The following is a 21,731-nucleotide window of genomic DNA, read 5'->3' on the forward strand; positions in this document are numbered from 1 at the left end:
GAGTTAATTTTATACCCAGCCACTTTGCTGAAGTTGTTTATCAGCTTTAGTAGTTCTCTGGTGGAACTTTTGGGATCACTTAAATATACTATCATGTCATCTGCAAATAGTGATATTTTGACCTCTTCTTTTCCGATCTGTATCCCCTTGATCTCCTTTTGTTGTCTAATTGCTCTGGCTAGAACTTCAAGAACTATATTGAATAAGTAGGGAGAGAGTGGGCAGCCTTGTCTATTCCCTGATTTTAGTGGGATTGCTTCAAGTTTCTCTCCATTTAGTTTAATGTAAAACAATGAATTTTAAGTTGTGTATTACATGGACACTTACATAACTGTAATTATAGATTTTGCTTCCAACATTGCTTTCATTTTATCACTTCAGTTTGCTACACAACTTTCCCTATATACAGTTTTGAAGGACACAGTTGTGGCTATCACCTCTATTTATTATGAAGAAGCAGGAATATTTGAAATTATAAACTGGACTACTGAATATTATTAGGATTCAATGTTAATGAGACCCTCCTATGAAAGTCAACTGTGATTCTGATGTGCACATTTCAACAAGAGACCTAGCCTAACAGCAGTCCTGGTTTCATCTCCTTAGACCAGAGTCAAGAGTTTTGCAACTAAAATTATTCTCCTCTCTTGCATACATTGGAAGATTTCATTAGTTTGAAGTAGTTATCTAATCCTTCATAAAGAATTCTACTTTTATTTCTTCAGGCCTATATTATATATCAGTTAAGACTTCATAAATACTTTTTTTTAAAAATTTGTTGTCAGGAATACATCAGCGAATTTCAATTTTATTTCAAGGGCTAGAGGGAATATAAATGCATACACAACTATTTTTATGTATTTTCGAGGAAGAAGCAGCTGCAGTTTCTCTTTTCCTCTCTATGTCTCTGTCTATCTCAGTTTCTCTCTGTGTCTCTGTGTCTCTGTCTCTCTCTGTCTCTCTCGCTGTCTTTCACGCATGCACACACACACACGCACACACACATACACACGCACACACACGCACACACACACACATACACACACACGCACACACACGCACACATACACGCACATACACACGCACGCACACACACACGCGCACACACACGCACACACACACACACGCGCACACACACGCACACACACACACACGCACACACGCGCACACACACACGCACACACAAACACTCCAGAAAGGACTAGTAAAGGATACCTTACACAATAGGCTGAGAAGAATGTCTGACCAGTTTCTGTGCCTTACAGCATTGTAGATTTGGTTCCTTGCTGTGCGTCCTAAGTTATCACTTCATGGTTGTTCTACCCTGAAAGGTCTGACCTGAAGTACACCAGTTTGATAAAGGCAGACAAAAGCACTCTCATGTCTCATTATTATTCTTTCTAAAGCCCATGAACACTATTGACTTCAACACTGTGAACACAGTTTGAATGTATTTCCTTCACCTTTTAATTTCTACATTACAATTTGTGGACACAAATTTTCTTATGTATGTGCAAACGCAACAGTTACTTCTTACAAAAATACCTCCTCTTCCTAGAGATATTGATATAGTGTGGTGGTTTGAATAATAATAGCCCATAGGTTCAAATATTTGAATGCTTAATGGACAGGGAGAGGAACTATTTGATAGGATTAGACGGATTAGGGTAGGATTAGCTGGTTGGAGGAAATGTGTTACGGGGGATGGGCTTTGAGGTTTCAAAAGGCCATGACAGACTCTTCTTTCCTCACTATGCCTTAAGATCAGGAAGTAACACACCAGCACCATGCCTTCCATGGCTACCATGCCATATCCCCTCCATGATAAAGGACTCAGTCTCTGAAACTGTCAGTAAGTTTTTAATTAAATAGTTCTTTATGAGTTGACATGGCTGTAGTGTCTTTGTATAGCAGTAGAATAGTACTAAAGATACACAGGTATAAAATAAAATAGGCTTGGAGTATATTATATTGAAACAATCATGTAAGACTCTCAAACTCATTCATTTTTCCCCTAGGGACATGTTTGAACTTAATTCAATTGCTTAAAATGTTGATGCAGAATTAGATTTAAATGTGTCCAACTCAGAAAAGCATGGACGTTTAGGACAATGCTTATATAGTGTATAAAAGTGTGATATTATATATTGAAGTTATTCAACAACAAAACCAATCTGTCAGCATTAATGACAGCCGTCTGCCATTGCTTACTGAAGCTGGGGATAATTCAATTGATGATTTTTGCTGCATTGTACATGAACTATAAACTAAAAACCGCTGTCCAAGCATCTTGCAGAATGATCCTTGCCAATGCTGATGCTGCATGCATAGTCTATATTTGGCAGAAAACAGAGAGGAACAAACCTGGTCCACAATGTCATTTACTTTATCCCTTTCACAGTCCAGGATTACACGCCGTTCTTTTTTTAACTCCAGATCTTGAAAGAGCGATCTGTAGGTCTCATCTTTCTTGTCATTGTTGATGTTCCCCACATTGATAGCAGTCACCTGCCACTTCTTCTCTGCAGCAGAATCCAGAACAGCTTGCAGTGTTGATAAGCCTGGGAAGACAAGGGGCAAGTATGACTGATGAAATTCTGAGATACTAGAGCACCTCAGAACCCGAGTGTGAAATGGCCGGGTCCACCACGTTGTTAATCCTGAAGTGTTATGCAGCTTAGGGAGGCTGACTTTTGACAGAGGTTATGGTTGTTAATCAGTATCTACTGATGTCTGCATCACATTTTTTTTAAAAGGCATAAACAAACTGCCAAAGAAAAAATGCTTTTTTTATACCTCTAAAATGCATTCTTGTTACATGCTGAAAGACAAGATCTTTAATATCTACAAATTGAGTAAAATAAAAGATGTCCCCAGCAGACCCAACTTTATAGATGGCATAATGGCTTTAGCTGTAGGTGATTGTGTGCCATTTTGCACTAGTAACCTGACAGGGTTGACTGTGCTTCATACAGAATCTCTAAACAGTTGAGTAGCACAGCCAGTGATGTCTAAGAGGGTGCCGTGCATCCCTAGTTGTCTCCTATCAGCCGCAGACTGATTGCGTTTTTTCCCCTGTAGCCTTCTGTTATATTTGTTGTAGGCACTAATCTCATGGAGATTGAATTGTTCATCTATTAGCCAGAGAGTAGCATCTATCTCTCAAGTTCATAGTTATCTCATTTCATAAATATTAGATGATTTTTCTATTCATTAGTAACTTTTGTTATATGATTTCACCTGGTGTTCATTATGGCATTTTATTCTGTATAAACTACACCGTGTTCTAAACATGGATCAACAGCCAGGGGCTGGAGAAGATTGTAGGTTTTTTGTTATTTTTGTTTTTTGTTTTGAAGAGCTGAATCTATGGTTTTGTACTAGAAAAAAAAAACATCATATGTCCTTGTCTTCCTAATAACCCCAGCTGTTCTCACTGAAGTCAAGTTCATCATGTAGAAGAATAACTTTATGGAAACATGATGTCAAGGCCCCATAAAAAATTCAAGCTCAATATATCATCTTCTTCCTTACAGAATGTCCTGCACACTTGAAAAACTATACTAATATGCTTTTAATCTGTATGATGTGTGAGTCACCAAATGTGACTATATTGGGTAAGCAAATCTGTCTATAATCGAAATTCAAATACCAAATTTTATTTTAGATCTATTTACAATGGCAAGCAATTATCTGTTTTGTCCACCAATATTTTGAGACATAAAAAGTCACTTAGAATTTTATAGATTCAGTGTTAGTGATAAGAAGGCAAGTAAAGCTTAGGATATATTCTGATACTGACAGACAAGTTAATTCCTCAAAAAGGGCATATGCCAAAGTTTGAAGGAGCTGTTTGTAGCTTGTCACTAAAGACAAATAAAGTGCAGCATCATCAAATCACAATGGCAGCAGACTACAGGACCTAATTTATTTTATTAAACCCATGAAATCATAATTAAAATAAGCATTAGGAATATTTATTTGCTTTTGATGAGTTAGAACCAATTAACTATTTTGAAAATGTTAACAAGCAAGAACTGTTGTGTTATAGAGGAATTTTCATGTGTGGAATGTTCTCAGCATGAAGATAAAATCAAGTTTGTTTCTTCCTTTAGTCACAATTCGGCTAGTATACAACAAACAAATATAAACATAAAGTTAACTTTCTGTAACTCCCACTGGAGTCAGTGAGTCAAGGTAACAACTATCAACTACTCTAAGCCACTTATGACCCAGTTGAACTGAAATGTAAAAATGGTGAATTTTATCAAGGTATCAATGTACAGGGAATATATAAGTATATACTAAACATCAAACATATTCAGATCATCAAAACCTAGACCAGAAAATATATCACATAATAACAATTCTGGCAAAATACATGAACCAACTATGATACATACAATTCATTTTGTCCTTCTCTGAGAGAACAGTTACAATGAGGACATTAATGGATTATTTCTAAGCATGACAACAATATGGTGGTTATACATAAAACAAGAGAATTACATATCTATTAAATACTGAAATATCAACAAATGAAAAATGATGATAGTACTTGCTTCAATAGAACTGCAGAATGACAGGGAAATGCATGCTGCAAAAATTAAATTTTTCTGTAGTATCCATTGAGAAAGGGGTTAAAAATACAAGGCAACCTGAGTGTGGTGCCACTACTCTGTAATGTTAGCTCTTGTCAAGACTGAAGTAGGAATCCATGAGCTTTAGGTCTAGTCTCAAAAAATGCTTGACAATTTTTATAATATAGTTTAGAAGGAAGATTTAAAATAATTTACTTCAATGGATAGTTCATAATATAGTGAACTTAATGCAATCTGGGGAAAGTAAACAAAAGATCCCCTTATGTCTGTTTCTATAATAAAAGTTTCAGATAAGCATGAAGTGTTCAAGGGATGCCATAGATCTCTCATCACTTGTGAAAAAAAAATTTCAGTGATAAAAACCTTAGAACTTGTCATAAAACATCTGTGATTGCTACTCACTCCAGGAAACTTCAATTCTCCTCCCTTAAGCTATAAGGCAAGCATTCAAACAGTGTGTCTGCTTGTCATCACCAGTTAAGGCAGAACATACACAATGGATCACTCAGTATTTCAACAGCTACATGCTGCTGGAAAACACATTTTCTAACTACTCCTATGTCTTTCTGTCTTCTAATTATCAGAAAAAAGCTTCCAGTCACCATCAAAACATGACCATGAGTAAAGGTCATGCTTTCCCCATTTTAACATGAAGCAATCTTAAGGATCATTCTTTACCCTACATACTAAGATATTTTATTGTATTTTATTCAATCATGAAATTTCCACACCAAAAAACTCCGAGTGCTACTGCATTTGGCATTGTCTTGTCTTTGACAGATACTATAAGAAAATTTACATATAAATTCACATATAAATTTATAAGTAGATTTCATCAAGTGACAAATTTAAGCCTAAAATTTATTGGCAGTCAAAGAAGATGGGATAATATATAAAATTAAAAGATAATGGATATTTTTCATGACTAACTTCCAAACTCATTTATTCTGTGTCAAAAGTAACGTGCACTCAATGTAGATTCCATTACTAAATAATCTTAGGATTAATATTTTGGAAGCTGTGTAACCTAGCACAAGTTTCTTGTATTTATTAAAACTTCAACTTCCCAAGTAATGCTATATCAGATTTGATATATGTTCTGTCAGTTGACACTGCATAACATTGCATCAGTCATTCACAAGCTGACATTTGGTATCACACCAAATTTGAAGAGACTGTAGATCCTTGCTCAGGAATTCACACAAATTATTTTTCAGAGGTAACCACATAATCTCTCAACATCAGTTACTCAAGTTCCTCATCCCTCAATGCTGACAATACTGTAAAATTTCTACTGACAATTTCTTCACAGTTTATACAAGACTTTTAAATGCTTGAAACTGATGCCCAGCCTGCAGTGCCAAGACGTCAATAATTTTTAAACTTACAGAACACCAAAATGTGTGCATTTTGCATACAAAGATAACACTAAAGTCTTCATTTCCTATGCACATGCAGCAGGTTGCTGTTCCCTTGGCCCTACCATTTAATTAGGAGATAGAATAAGCTGAGCATTTTTTCTTCTGGAATGAAATAACACAGCGATTTCTTCATTGGTACATGAATCCCTTAATTCAGCTATAAATATTTGTGGGAATTGGATGCTCTACATAAAATTGGTTTATGTAAAGCTGTCAGTAAGCAGTATTCGCTCCACTCTGATATGTATTCTGTATATTATGTCAGCTTGCTTACTTCCTGTTTCTCAACAATTTAAAAAATAAAAGAAAGATGTTGAGATAAGCAGCTGCTGTCCCTGCAAAAATCAGAAGAAAATTAAAATATAACTATTCCTTTTAATAAGTTTAAATATAATCCTAAAATATGTCAATTATATGATGAATTTAAAATTGAGTTCTTGATCTACTACTGAATCTTAAACAGTAGAAGAAAAAGCTAGTTCAATATCATTATCAATAGTCTCTGTATGCATGACCTATTTATTAGCTGCCATTTTTTCTTAAACTCAAAAGAAATTACTAGCAGTAAATGCCAATTTCATTTTGACCTACTGTGAATAACCTTGAGAAAAAATTAGCTTAAAAGTTCTTATGTAATAATGACTTTATGAAATTCCTAGGCAAATGGATGGAACTGGAAAATATCATCCTGAGTAAGGTAACCCAATCACAGAGAAACACACATGGTATGCACTCATTGATAAGTGAATATTAGCCCAAATGCTCGAATTACCTTAAATGTACAGAACACATGAAACTCAAGGATGGCCAAAATGTGAATGCTTCACTCCTTCTTTAAAAGGGGAACAAGAATACCCTTGGGAGGGAATAGGGAGGCAAAGTCTAGAACAGAGGCAGAAGGAACACCCATTCAGAGCCTGCCCCACATGTGGCCCATACATATACAGCCACCAAACTAGATAAGATGGATGAAGCTAAGAAGTGCAGGCTGACAGGAACCGGATGTAGATCTCTCCTGAGAGACACAGCCAGAATACAGCAAATACATAGGCGAACACCAGCAGCAAGCCACTGAACTGAGAACGGGACCCCCGTTGAAGGAATCAGAGAAAGGGCTGAAAGAGCTTGAAGGGTCTTGAGACCCCATATGAACAACAATGCCAAACAACCAGGGCTTCCAGGGACTAAGCCACTACCCAAAGATTGTACATGAACTGACCCTGGACTCTGACCTCATAGGTAGCAATGAATAGCCTAGTAAGGACACCAGTGGAAGGGGAAGCCCTTGGTCCTGTCAAGATTGAACCCCCAGTGAATGAGATTGTTGGGGGAGGGGGGTAATGGTGGAGGATGGGGAGGGGAACACATATAGAGAAGGGGAGGGGAAAGGGTTAGGGGGATGTTGGTCTGGAAACCGGGAAAGGGAATACCTATTGTAACATAAATAAGAAATACCCAAGTTAATAAAGATGGAGAAAAAAAAGTTCTTATGTTATTAAGGGCTGAAATTTAAAATAGTAACTACCAAAAGTATATTCCATCCAGAACAGTCTTCATTCTTTAAAATATTTTACTTGCCCCCAGTTGAGGGTGCCACCTATCTCAAAAACTTTAATCGAGAATTGTTTCTGTCTAAAGGAAGCACAGAGACAAAAACTGGAGCAGAGATTGAAGGAAAGACTATCACCTTGGGATCAATCCCATTCCCAGACACCAAAGCCTGACACAATTGCTGATGCCAAGATGTGCTTGCAGACAGGAACCTCGTATGGCTCTCTCTGTGCAGCTTTGCCAGCACCTGACTAAGACAGATGCAAATACTCACAGCCAACCATTGGCCTCAGCCCAGGGACTCCAATGGAAGAGTTAGTTAGGCAAGGACTAAATGGACTGAAGGGAATTGCAACCCTATGGAAGAACAACAGTTCCCAGGGACTAAACCACCAACTAAAAAGTATACATAGGCTGGTCCATGGCTCCTGCTACATATGTAGCAGAGGACTGCCTTATCTGGCATCAATGAGAGGAGATGAACTGGTCCTGTGGAGGCTTGATGCCTCAGAGAAGGGGGGTGGTAGAGGTATGAGGCAGGCACGGGTGGGTTGGTAGATAAATACCCACTTAGAGGGAAAGGGAGGTTTGGGGGTGCTTTGTGGGGAGACCAAGAAGGGGGACAACATTTGAAATTTAGATAAATAAGTAATAAAAAGAAAACGATATTTTGTTTGTTGCATAATAATTCCCACTCCCTCACTCATTCTTCCTGACAGAGTAACATGTGTGCTCAGTAACTCATGGCACTGTGATTAGACTAGATTAAATTATCATGTATTTTCCTCATCATCTTTCTCAAGGCATCAAGAAGAAAATGTAGTTTTGAAGCCTTTTCATTCTATGCTAGATAATTTCTTTGACCTGGAATAAAGTTCCTTCCCTTTGGGGAAGAAACAGTATTTGCTCAAAATAAAACCAAAACATAAATATAGAAAGAGGAATTGATTCTGTTTTTACTTACTGTCCAGAGAAATATATCACATCCCTTCTTTGACATTGAACCAACAAACACAAGTCATTGGACTCAAATTCAAATATATTTTACCTGTACCTAAAGATCAAAATTACAGGGCATAATTGCCTAAGGGGGTGGTCCATCACTCGCTAATTAAACCTATTTTAAACCTCCATCATCTTACTCCCAATGCAGTAATTGTACAAGGTTTTAAGGAAGGGCACAAAGTCCTTAAGAAGTATCAGGCTGCTGCAAAGTGGCTGGATAAAGAGAAGACACCAGAAATTCTGAAATGTCAGCATGCTTTGGAGTAATAGCATCTGACTTCCTATCACGGGGATCCTGAGCCTGGTGGAAGATGATTCCACACAGAGACAGGAGCATTCAAGGTTTGCCATGTTTTGGCTGGGATATAACCTTTGACTTCGATGGATTTAGAAAAACAAGTATAAATTAATTATAGTATTTGTTAAGAGCAACGTGATAAAATAAAAAAAATTGTCTAAGTTTCTTTCATTTTGTTTATATGTCTGGGCAGAATATTGTTGGGGAGGGAATTTCAATGCCTGGGACTCATGCTGTTCAAAGAACCTTTATTTGTTGGACATCATAGTGTAAGACTATAAGTTACACAAATCCATGTAGTCCAGGAAGGAAAGGGGAGACCCTATTGAGAATGGATCAAATTGGTTGAAACAGGGGCCTGAAATGGAGGAAATTATGGAATTGCTTTAAAAATCATGATCAAAAAGATTGAGTTAGTATGTTGAGGTGGGCCCTGAACATCAATCATGTAGCCCTATCGTGTAGAGGAAGCACGAGAGAGGACAGAGACAGAGGAAAGAAATAGCCCATAGAATGAACAGATGGATAATCTTAATGTTATGCAAAGTCATACAAATTAGGTCATTGATAATACAAAAGTGGTCAGCAATAATACCATTCCAGGAGCCAATAAACATTTCACAAAGGTCAAGGCTTTTTGAGTGTTTTGAGAGTCTTACAATTTATCTCTGGAAACAGTCACAGAGGAAGGCCTGTGTAACACTCTGCACATTCACACATCGACAGCTACTTGATATAACCTCAAAAATGTGGTCATAAGGTCACGTTGGCTCTAATATATAATTACTTAATATTATCACATTAATGTTCTTTGGCCAACAGACATACTTGACTCGAACCAATTAGTTTAATTTAATAATAGGAGATTATCTCATCCTGCCAATTTCATTAAGTATTATAAAGGTATTCATAAAATCATTGTAAAGTGCCCCAGATTCTCTTTGCAATTGCATAAGTCCATCAGTCTTCACTCGCAAGTTCCCCAGCTCCTTTTATTGCTAAGTATCTTTCTTCAAGTCTTAGCGTTTCTCTTTCTCTGATTAAGTCAGTTTTTGTCTATTTGAATATTTCTGAGACTCACTTTTAACCAACGTGAGTAACAGAGATAAGGAAAGAGAAAAAGATGAGGAGCATTCTTCTTCGACCTCATTCATGAGGAAAAGTTTATCTTCTCACACGTCAACTTCACAAGCATGATTCCACTTTTAATGCACGATCAAATTTAAGATGCTCAAACTTTTAACTCTTTCACGTATTGCCACTGATTATCAAATACCAACCTTGTGTCTAGCCTTATCTGCAGCTCTGCAGGTCCAGTTACAAAGTTAACACCCACTGTGAGGAGTGCTTTTAGGCATTGTCTTTGCAGCTAAGAGTAAAACCATAAATAACAAAGGCCTTATCCTGAGTGGCTAAATCATTCCCTGGAATAGAGTAGGAGCTCAATAAATAGCTCCTGAGTGACAGAATTAATGTCACTATTAATTATGAATTGTCATATGCCCTAGGATGGGGACTAAGACACTGTTTTGTGAGAGAATGCCAGTATGAATTGTGTTTCTCAGGAAATGATACACTGAAGTAAACTACAAGAGGCTCTACAAATGTTAGCACTGTGCAGACATTAGAGGTTTGAAAGAGTTTGACTCATCTCAGAAAGGGAACGAAGGTCAGTCAGATTTAGAACTTAGATTTAGTGAGTGTGCAAGTCTTAAGAACACAATAAAGAACTGGGCAACAATACCCAAGTATTATAAAGTCTAAAATCCAGGCTGAGAATTTTCATGTCATTCTCATGACGATTCATTGAGGTCATTGAGGTGTTTCAAGCAAGGGGGAAAGGGTTTGATGCTGGCAAAGAAAATGCATTTAAAATAATTCTACCTTATTTGTTGAAAATGGATCCTATAGGGATTGGTGTAGTATTACAGAGAGGAGGTTCTATATACATTGGTCTACAAAGCTGGTTCTGAAAAAAGCCTCTAAATGTGAAATACACATAGATGGTAGAAATATCAGCACTAAGATTAAAATGTAAGAAATGGATTAGAATGATGCCTAGCTTCTGGTAGAGTCCTAGAGAGTGGAACCAAGTTCTAAAAAAATTAGGAAAGGCTACATCCAATAAACTCAGTTTTATAAAAATATTTTATCACATTCAGAGGAAGCCCATATTAAAGTCACCCTGAACCTTGAAATCTACATGAACTATATATAACTGTTAATAGTTTTCAAGCATAGTGTGGGCATCAAATCTGTCCTTGCAAAGCAGTCACAAAGCTGTTAACATGGATTTTTCTTTCAGTGTATTAAGTGCTAACTGGCTTTTACATGGAGGAAAGTCATGCCACGGTTCAGGAAAAGAGGGCCAAGGAAAGACACCCAGCTTAAGCAAGACTTCATCAGAACCACTATAGCCAAGGAAGTCTAAGTTATCAGTGGAGAATGGCTCACTTCCAGTCCAGCCTTCAGCATGACAAGGTGCCCTATTTTGCTCAAAAGAGAATTCTGGGTTTCAAAAATTTTTAGTACTCCAGGAAGTGAGCTTCTGAAGGAAGCATTGTGGAGCTTAGCTACTCTTATATACTGTTCTTTACCCTCTTGTTTTTATTTATGTGTAGTCTCCAAAAGCACATGAATATCTGTACAAAATGGTTCATAGAATGTGAGGTATACACAGACTCACTTAAGCTGATTCTGGATCCCATGAATGTTAAAATCTCATCCCCTAAAGCTCAGATCAGAACAGGGTGGCTAATATTAACCTTAACAACAAATAATTCAGAAACATAAGAAAGATTTCCCCATCACCAAATTTGTGCATGGATTTCAACATCATCAACAACAAAACTTTGTCTAGAATGATATAAAGCAGCATGGGTTGGATATGAGCCTGTGTGGACTATCCCACATGTGGGTAGATCATGAACCCTGGGTTGACTATCCCACACATGGGTAGATCCTGATCCCATGAGCAACCTGTAACTTCTCTGAGGTTCAGAAACATTATTTTAAAGCTAGGTTGGACTGGACACTTCCTGCCTGACAAATATTTTATATTAAACAATATTTCATAACTATGAACTATTACAACAATTTCTACATATATGTTTATACAAATTTTTTTACATCACTTCTCCTCTTATAAGTAACATGGTCATTCTGGGATCTTTGTTGAACACATGGCAAGCTATTTTATGCTAGAACTGAACACTAAGTTATTAGATTGTCACAAACTATCCCTATCAACTGTGCTCTCAAATACTGGGCTGTACATTCTAATCCCTCTTGACTCTTGTTTTCTTGTTTTTATTTTTTCTTTCTATTTTACTTTAAGTATGCATTCATATTTTAAAAGCATTATACATTTACACAAGAAAATTGAACCAAGAAATTCTTGGGCATTCATACACTTTCATTGTACTATAGCATGACATTAAAATGCCAAGGGCAAATACTGTGTTTGACGCATTAAAAGGGGATACATTCTGTAACCTACCTCTGTCACTGTCATAGAGGTATGCAAACTTGTCCCATTGGTAGTACTCAATCAAGCTAAGGAGTGCTCCTTTGAGGTCAGGTCGCATCTGGATGACAAATGGATGTGTGCCATCTGTTGGGAAGCTAGGTGTGATGAAGGACACATGGAGTGTCCCACAGAATGATGTGATGGTATTTACAGACTTCTTGTCATAAAATCCAAAAATTGCGTAGACTCCTCTTGAAAACTGGGAGCAGACTAGAAATCGAAAAGACAGAAATGATAGGTCACTTAATCATCATGTAATTACATTGTCTGGCCAGAAATTCAATATCCCTTCCTGTAAAGTACAAAATCATTAGCAAATCAGAAGAAATAGTTAATATCAATAATTCATCAAAATTTATGGAAACTTATTTACTTACCATTCATGTTGATGAATTCAAAAAACTACAAAGGATAAAATGAAGCAATTAAGACTACAAGAAAATAGATTGTTTAACAAGCTTCACATGGGTAAATGTATTTAAGTATAATTTTAAAAAAGACATAAGTAACTAGGGACCTTTAATCTTTTATTTTAATTAAAACATAATTAAATTCCTTTCTTCTTCTAACACTTCCTAGGTCCCTCACCCTCATTCCTGCTAATTTGTGGCCTCTTTTTCTTCACTTATCAATGTCATATATGCATAAATATGTAAATAATACATAACAACCTTCTGAATCTGTGTTTGCTTGAGGCTTTTGTTTGTTTTTGATTTTTATGGTTTACGGTTTTATGGGTTATTTTGGTTAGTTGTTTGGTTAGGTTTTGGGGGTATTTTGTTTTGCTTATTTACTTCTGTATATATCTGTATATATAATTTCAGTGCTGAACACTTTTTATAGGATTACCAAACAATGAACTTATCCCTGAAACAGGTTAATTTATTCTCTCTCTCTCTCTCTCTCTCTCTCTCTCTCTCTCTCTCTCTCTCTGTCTCTCTCTCAGCAGCTATTAGTGGCCTGTAGTTTTTTGTTTGTTTGTTTGTTTTTGTTTTTTTATCTAGAAAAAAAAATCCAGCAAGATTCATCCCTCTCACTTTAGCATGTCTATTACTACTGTTAGAAATAGCCTGTTCTTATCTAGACAATATACTCTCTCAAAACAGCTCATTCTTAAGCAAATCAGATTGCTTAAAAGACATTACATGGGCTAGAGACGTGGCTCTGTTAGTAAAATATATATCTCACAAGCAGATAACTGAGTTTGAACCACAGAACTCATAAAAGAAAACAGTGATAGCTTCGTGCATTGATAACTTTATCACTAGGGATGTGGAGACTAGAGGATTCCTGGGACACATGATCAACTGCGCTGTCCTAACCACCAATTCCCAGATCCAATGAGAGAACTTGTATCAAAAATAAGGTAGACTGCCTTCATGAGGACCACTGTTCAAAGATCATTTCTGTCCCCTTTATGCACATACACCCTGTTGGCAGGTTCACCAGCACGCAAGCATATAACCAGCATACACAATCACACACGAATATACATTTTAAAAAAGCTTAAGCAGTGTTGTTTTGATAATGCTTTGTATTACAAGTCCAGTGCGTTTCCATTGTTCCAATGTTAACCAAAATCTCTGTGAGAGAAAATATCACACTTGCTGCAGAACTATAGAGATCTGTCACAAGAGAGGCATCCTGTATTGTGTCACCCATTCAAGCAGCAATTAAATAAAGTTAGTAAATAAAATTACATCAATTTTCTCAATTTGGTTGTTGATTTTTAACACTTCCCCAACCTACATGTTCCTCTGCACATAAAATAAAAATTAATGAAATACTTTGCAGAAGGACCATTATTTTTAGTGTAACATGATAGTGTTTCAAAGTCACCATTCCTTCCATAACCAATTGTCCTTTTCAGGTATTTCTCTTTTAAAAAATATTTTTTAATATATTTCTTTCTTATATTTTAAATGGTATTCTCTTTCCTGGTTTCCTGTCCCTAAGTCCCCATCCCCACCCCCTCCCCCATATGGTATTTCCCCATCCATCCCCCTTACCCCCCCCCGACATTCCCCTGTATTGGGGGTCCAACCTTGGCAGGACCAAGGGCTTCCCCATTATTTTTAACATAATATGATAGTGTTTCAAAGTCACCATTCCTTCCATAACCCGTTGTCCTTTTCAGGTATTTCTGTCTCAGTAAATAGCACATGATGATTCCCTCTGCTTCCGTTACCTTAGAAGTTCTAGGCTGAGATCAATACATGGAAATGTGTAGCTGTTTCTTCTCTGCCCCATCCAGCCTGCTTCAGTAATAGGAAATACTTATGCTGTGCACATCATGTGTCTTCTAAGTTCTTTCTCGTGATAACTCTCGAGATAGGAGCTATTATTATTTCCAAAATATTATGATAGAAAAAAATCCCAAATAGAGGAAATTGATGATCTAAGTCATGTGGATAGTCAGTACAAGAGTCTGTGTTCAAGCCTAGGCAGTCTGGGTTCAGATCTGCATTCAAACCTAGTGTACCATATTTTTAAAAAATTAATGGATTAGCTAGCTGTTATTGTACCTGCAGTAATGGACCCTCTATTCGGTTTTCTTCGATATAATCAGAATGATCATTTGAAACATTAATATAACTATTTCTGGGAAGTAAAAGCTATTTGGCCTAGGACTGCATTGCTCTATAGAAACCATCTGTGACAGGCTTCTGGCCACCAACCCAGGATATATGGTTGCATTTGATGGATGCATAGTTAGTATTTCCAAAATGACCCTGGACATACCAGTGCCTTATAAATGAGTTACCTCCAATTGAAGGTAAAGACAATGCTACGTAATCTTACTTCTCTCTTTCACAAAAGTATATAGAAATAGATTTGTCTCATCAAAGAATTACTAAAATAGATTCTAGTGATAATAATAGGTGTAGATGACTAATAAATGATAGGCAACATTTCAGTAATTACATGATATTAACTGACCATGATGTCAGATATTTCTCTAACTGGTCATTATTCCTATAAGATTTCTATTTTTCTTTAAATATTTCTTGGCATTCTACTGGCTTCTGTCTTTCTAACATAAACCTGGGTTTTTAGATTGCATCAACATAATAGATTATTGACATCAACTCTTTTATTTTTAGTCCTGTTGGGGATAAGTTGATAGATCAGAGAACAACTAAATTGCTTTTCATACATTTCACGTAGCTCTAAAATAAGGTAGTAGTATTTTATTCATGTCCATAGTATTTGTTCTCTTCTAGGCAAAAAGGTAGCCTTTAATTTATTTGATGAACCCGGCTCTTTATCATTCAAATGTAAAAGGTGGTGACAATTATGTCTTTTAGGGAAACTCTGCAGTGATCTCTTTGTGCATGGATATGTGTGTACTAACATGCACGTCTTATATTTGAATTGGTTACAATATTTTCTATGTCTCAGATTGATGAAATATGACATTTGAAGAGGGTGGATTGCTATAAAATTCTCCCTAGGTCTACTTTACTTGATTTTCTCTGAAAGGTTGGCATGATATCCAGACACTATGGGGATATCATGCAATATGATTTTTTGATGAAGCTTCTTGATAATGAAATATTTTCTGTTTTGGAAAAACCAACCCCAGTCACACTGGAATGCTTAAAAAGGAAGCCACTCTTTGAATACTAAATCTCAGTAAGGAGCCATACCTTTCATTTTCCATTTGTCTAAAGTGAGTTAAGAGACTTCTTTGTTTTGCAACCAGCTGGAAGCAGTGCCTTTGTTTCAATAAGAAGCATAAACTGTACAAAACTTTGTAAGAAATGACATCTCTTTTAACCTGGTAACCATTTTTTGGGGTAATTACTTTACCACAATGGCCTTCGTCTCTTGACAAACCTTTGTCATGCTCAACCCTATCACAATAACTTTCATGACATATAATGACTTTCTTTTTTCCTACTGTACTCAAGTTTTTAATATTTCTCTCAATATTCTATTTCTACACAGACAAATTATCAATATTGCTCAGTCACAGTCCCTACCCCTACATGGTAAAGTGGCACTGGGATCTATGAGCAAGCATCTTAGCTGAAGTACTGTTTCCAAGTTCTAAATGACAGTCTGAGAAGGGGGATCTTAATGACATCAATACAAAGTCAAACATAGCACTGCTCTGGGGAAACAGCAGACTCAGATTGCAGAAAGTCTTGGACATTTGTGTGTGAGGCACCCAAGTGCCTGATAGGTCTTTGATACAAAAGCTCTATTTTCACTCTTTTTACATGGTGGTAATGGAAGGCTATGGTAGAACTGAGTTCAATTGATAGAAGCAAGGACGAGAAAGAGAGATAAAGAAAGGACCAGTATAATCTATAATTCACAAGAACATGACCTCAGTGACTGATTTTCTTCACCTGTGTGCTAGCTTCCACTCTCTACCACTTTCCTAAAAATACAATAAACTACAGAGCAAGTGTTTAATGTTTGCAAGTTGTTGAAGGGGCATTGCCTACTCAAATTTTAACATTTTTCCCTGGTTTCCAAAGGCTTACACCCATCTCAGAATGAATTGTCTCTCTCTGAGAGTCAGCATCATCTTAGCCATTATGTACTGGTCTTAAAGTCCAAATGCAAAGTCTCTTATGAGACACAAACCAAACTCTTGACCCACTATAAAGTCAAACCGAAAGTTATATATTTCTATGATGCAAATAACAAAGGAAAAAACACCAATTCTAAAATGAAGTAATAGGGGATAAGAAGGAAGGCACAGACCAAAACAAAACCAACAACAAAAAATGAATCTAACAGGGAAAACACTAAATTCTTCAGCTCTGTACAACATCCAAGATGCAAAGTGTCAGGAGGTAAAGTCCCAGGGACTTGAATAACTCCATCACGATGGCTTTCCCATCCTGTATCCCACAGTTTCCATCTTTCCTAGAATTAATGATTCCTGTCTGTAGTTTTCCTCAGGAGACACTCCATATTTCTGGCATCTCTGAATTGGCACGTACACAGAAAGCCTCATGCACTACCTTCACAGGGAATCTTTTGGGGGCATTGTGACCCTCATAAACACTTTTCTTTCAAATCTGGGAGGGACCCTTGATGACAATGTAACTCCTGATATTCATCCTCCAACTGTTACCAGGGATGGAATAGAGTCAGGTGAGAACAAAATGAGGAAATAATAGACACATACAGAAACAGATATTTGTGATCAGGTGGTTCTGATTGTGATAGAGAAACTGTAGCACCCTGGGCTCAGCATGTTTTTAATAAAGAGTTGAACAGACCAGCAGACTTAATTGAATGCAGCTGAATATGGAGGTAGGGTTATAAGAGATAAGTAAGGAGGCAGGGTTTACAGGATTCAGATCCATCAAGGAAGCAGGTTTAGCTGATCTTGGTAGGAGCAGTCTCTGTAAGAGAGCAGCTTTCAGGCTGTAAAAATCTAGGAGGAAAGTGTTGGTGGGCATTTTCTGTATTAATATCCACAGTTGGACCCCTAATAAAGCTTTGCCATTTCTTTCTGAGTCACACCACAGTGGCAGAATCTTTGCCAATTCCCTCTGGGTCTGAGGCTAGGGTCTTTGCATGGCCATGCCCATGTCAATAGCATTCATTCGAGAATTCATAAACACCAAGCTTCCTCTTTTCCACATATCTTGCCATCTGTTATGTCTATAAAACTAGCATCATGTGGATAACATCAAAGCCTGCTTTCCTTTTAAGCAGCAGTTTCTCTTCCTTGACTAGTGGGCATAATATCCTCTGAGTTGCTGAGGTTTCTTAATATGAAGAAATACTTCCCCAGCAACCCTTTGTAACCAGAGGACCACAGAGCACTTTTAAGCACCTTTATCTTTTATAAACTCAGTCCTGGCTGAGTATGTAGTCATATTTATTCTTTACCTATAATTAAGGTATCTTTTCTTTTTCCCAGTTGTAAGCCATTAGCTTATTTTTTATGGCACTAATCTTGATAACAAATACATCTTGTTTGGCCTCAAGTTTACTCATTGTCTGGCAAAATGGTGCTTTTCCAAAACTTTGCGAAGTACTCCTTGTTTGCAACTCTCACTATAAACCTAACTAAAAGATGCTCTTATTAACAATGCCACAGCCAAAAAGCTGAACTCTCTTAAACATTCCTTCGCTATGGTAAACTCTACTACCCACGAGGTCTCGGCTAATTGATAACAGGTGGAGATATTCATCACTTTGTGGGGGGAGGGGGTCCTGATGCTAAGGTCCTGTTCCCCAATTGGTTCTTGATCCATCAATAAGGATGCTAGCAGCCAATGAGCTTGAAGAATAGGCGAGACGTCTAGGTTGCTATAGGCGAACGAGCAGATGCGGGAGAGAGAGAAAAGGAGTTTTTCGCCATGCTTTGGAGGGAGAAAAGCCAACCAGCCATGAGAGATCTCAAGAGAGTGACCACAGACCACTTCTCCAGGAAGGAGGTTGGGATATTGAGCTGGATGGGACTAAAGGTAACTTAGCAACTGAAGCTAGGGCAGATTGAGAAATGATGAGCTAAGAGTATTAGGAAGGACACACTAGCCATGATAGATTGGAGGTGTCCAGCACTTGAGCCAATAAGGCAGGTTGAAACCACATCATTTTGTGTGTCTGTGGTTTTCATCTTCAGATTGAGTATTCTCTGGGTGGGTGCTAGTAGTGCCACCCATTCCTGGGGCATTGAGGCAGGGTAGCAAAATCTCCATGCAACACACCACCATAACAATACACAAATAGCCTTTATTCCTACTCTTAGTAGAGTATTTCTTTCTGTTTGCATCTTTATGAGTTCATTCTAAGCTGTCTGTATCCTTGACTTCTGAGCTCACACTGGAATCACTCAGTCAATTCTACTTTAGGCTTTGATTAGCGCTAATCTCCATATATTTTCAAATCCTCATATGCTTATTTCCAAAATTTAGAGGAACATTTTAGGTTTACTGAAAGCGATGACCCCACTTTTAACACTAGCTTTCTGTGTTAGTTGGAATTAGTGATAAGCTTTTCATCACTGTGGCAACATATGACACAGTCAATTTAATGAAAAAAAGGAACTTTTAGTTTTCAGGCTGGGAGGTTTTATCCCTAATCCTCTGCTGTTTTTCATTCTGGGCTCTTAGTTATGCATAGATTCATAGCTATACAAATATGTGACAGAGGAGTTTTGACTTGTAGCAGAGAGAAAGCAAAGAAATGCAAACTGGTAACCAACCTCCATTGTCATACCCACAATGAGCACCTTAGCTAAGTGGCACCACATCACCTGGATTCCTAGCATCATCTGAGTTGTGCTAGAATGGAATCAAATATTCAAATCAAAACCGTGTAAGAACATTTCATACTGAAATTGTAACCAGCATGATAGCTACAGGCACCTACTAACACATTAAACTCTGAAATTAAGGTATTTTTAATTGACTTAAAATGTGAATTGATTATTTCATTTACATCTACATTTTATTCCCCAAGAATGCTTTCAAAAGATAAAGCTACCTCTGCATCATGTCTTCTAAAGAAAGAAGGCTTAGAAGTCCTGGAGTCTTCAAAATAGTGTGCTATTAACTCCAAGAAAAATGCAGAAGGCACTTTCTAGAATGAGATAAAAAATATCAGAATTCTGTCCAGTCATTTATGTAGGTAGAGGACAGTTTCAGCTCCAGTTTCATGGTCTGAGCAATCACAGATTTACGAAGGGTTGTAACTTTGTGAATGAGCAGCCTGATTAATATAAGGAGCTCATGTATGACTCGAGACTTAAAAATGATTGCAAAGGAGTTATTGAAGATATTCTTGTTGAGTTCTACTTGAGTTAAATATTTAATAACAACTTTGAAAACCTCAGCAAAGTCAAGTCTTTTCATAAGACGTTTTAGGTCATACTACAGAAGTAATAATCTCCCGGGTGTAGGTAATTTGCTGATTATTTCACTTTTTATTACAAGCACAGAAGATCTAGGCTGGCAACACTGCTGATGGGGCATCCGACACTCCTTTCCTCTTGGATCACTCTGCTCATTGGTGCTGCTAATGTGGCATTCACAATACAGTCTGTGAGACTTCACACCCTTATTTAGTAGAAGGGGAAAAAAGCTGAGTATGATTTAGTTTTGTTTTCTATTTTTACCTCTATACATTGGTATTTCTTTAATGAAATGGCGTAAGTCGCTTCATAAGCAGGAAGCTCCATCTGCAGCTTATAGTTCAGTCATCTTTGCCTTCTTCAAGCTCATGTTCTTCACTACAGGTCTTCCTAAAACACACTACCTGGAAGGTATTCTCTGACCATTTGTCTCCCAATTTTGTCTTTTTTCCATTCTATTTTTAAGGGTTTTTCACCCTTAATATCAAAAATCAAATTCAAGTTTACATGCAAATCTTCCTAAATCTCCATCGTTCCAGTTATTTCTTTGTTTATCCCTCTTTACACACCAAGAAAATACACAATATAAAATATCATATACACTATTAGTGGTATAGGTCCATGATTCTATTATAGCTGCCTTTTTTTTTCTCAAACAAGTGTAATTAAAATTATTTCAACAAATCAGGAGTGTAAGCTTTATAGAATAAATAAAAGAAAAAAACATAAAAACATTGTTTATCCTTAAAATCTTAAAGACATAGAGACATAGTTTAGCATCCAAGGGTGTGCTATCAATGACTGTAGGACAGAAGCTGAAATTTCTAATAATAAGAGGAATTTATATTTTAATCTGGATTTGAGCTTGGAGAGACAAGTTATTGTCTTTCAAAGCCTGAGGATAACAATATTACCCACATCATCATAAGATATGAAGGGATTAACAAAACACTCTCTCTCTTTCTCTCTCTCTCTCTGTCGCTCGATCTCGCTCTCGCTCTCGCTCTCGCTCTCTCTCAGCACTGTCAGAAGCTATATAACCACATGAAAACCTCTGTTTTCCACCATACTTTCTGCATTCTAACTAGTGTTAATATTATCAATTATGCAACAAAAGTTTTTCCATACTTTTCTTTAGCTCAAATTTTATCACTTCCACAAGACAGTGTTCATGACTTGGAAATCGAACACATTTTCTCAAGCCAAAAGATGTAAGAATATTCCTATCTCTGATCCCAAGAATACAAGTGTTCAGCAAGTACTATCTATTTGACCTCTCCAATCTGTATTCCTCAGCTCTGCTGACAGTGCCTAATAGAGTCTCTTAAGCACTTATTGACTAAATTTCTGCAATAGCTTCTCAAACAGCATCTTCTGTAATACATCTCTTTCTATCGCAGCAGCAATCACCCTCTTGCTCAGAAGCTGTCTATGTGCTCCAGTTGCTGAGTTAAGAACAGCCTTTGTCTAGTTTTATCAGTTCTATGTGATCTGA

At 37.1% G+C, this 21,731-nt stretch overlaps 1 protein-coding gene across 8 annotated transcripts in view; it reads right to left on the reverse strand.

Moving 5' to 3' along the window:
- The window catches only part of Gria2 (glutamate ionotropic receptor AMPA type subunit 2), a 123,586-nt gene that overhangs the window by 55,113 nt on the left and 46,742 nt on the right, over positions 1 to 21,731 (reverse strand). For all 8 annotated transcript variants that reach the window (XR_015661719.1, XM_087621056.1, NM_017261.2 and 5 more), the window contains 2 exon segments: positions 12,376 to 12,615; positions 2,365 to 2,561 (listed from right to left, as the gene is read on the reverse strand). Coding sequence is in view for 7 of the 8 variants with exons in the window: in XM_087621056.1 (XP_087477182.1) it covers positions 2,365 to 2,561; positions 12,376 to 12,615 (437 nt within the window). In the remaining variant the exon portion in view is untranslated.

This window comes from Rattus norvegicus, chromosome 2, assembly GCF_021556685.1.
Source record: "Rattus norvegicus strain SHRSP/BbbUtx chromosome 2, alternate assembly SHRSP_T2T, whole genome shotgun sequence".
Classification (NCBI taxonomy): Eukaryota; Metazoa; Chordata; class Mammalia; order Rodentia; family Muridae; genus Rattus; species Rattus norvegicus.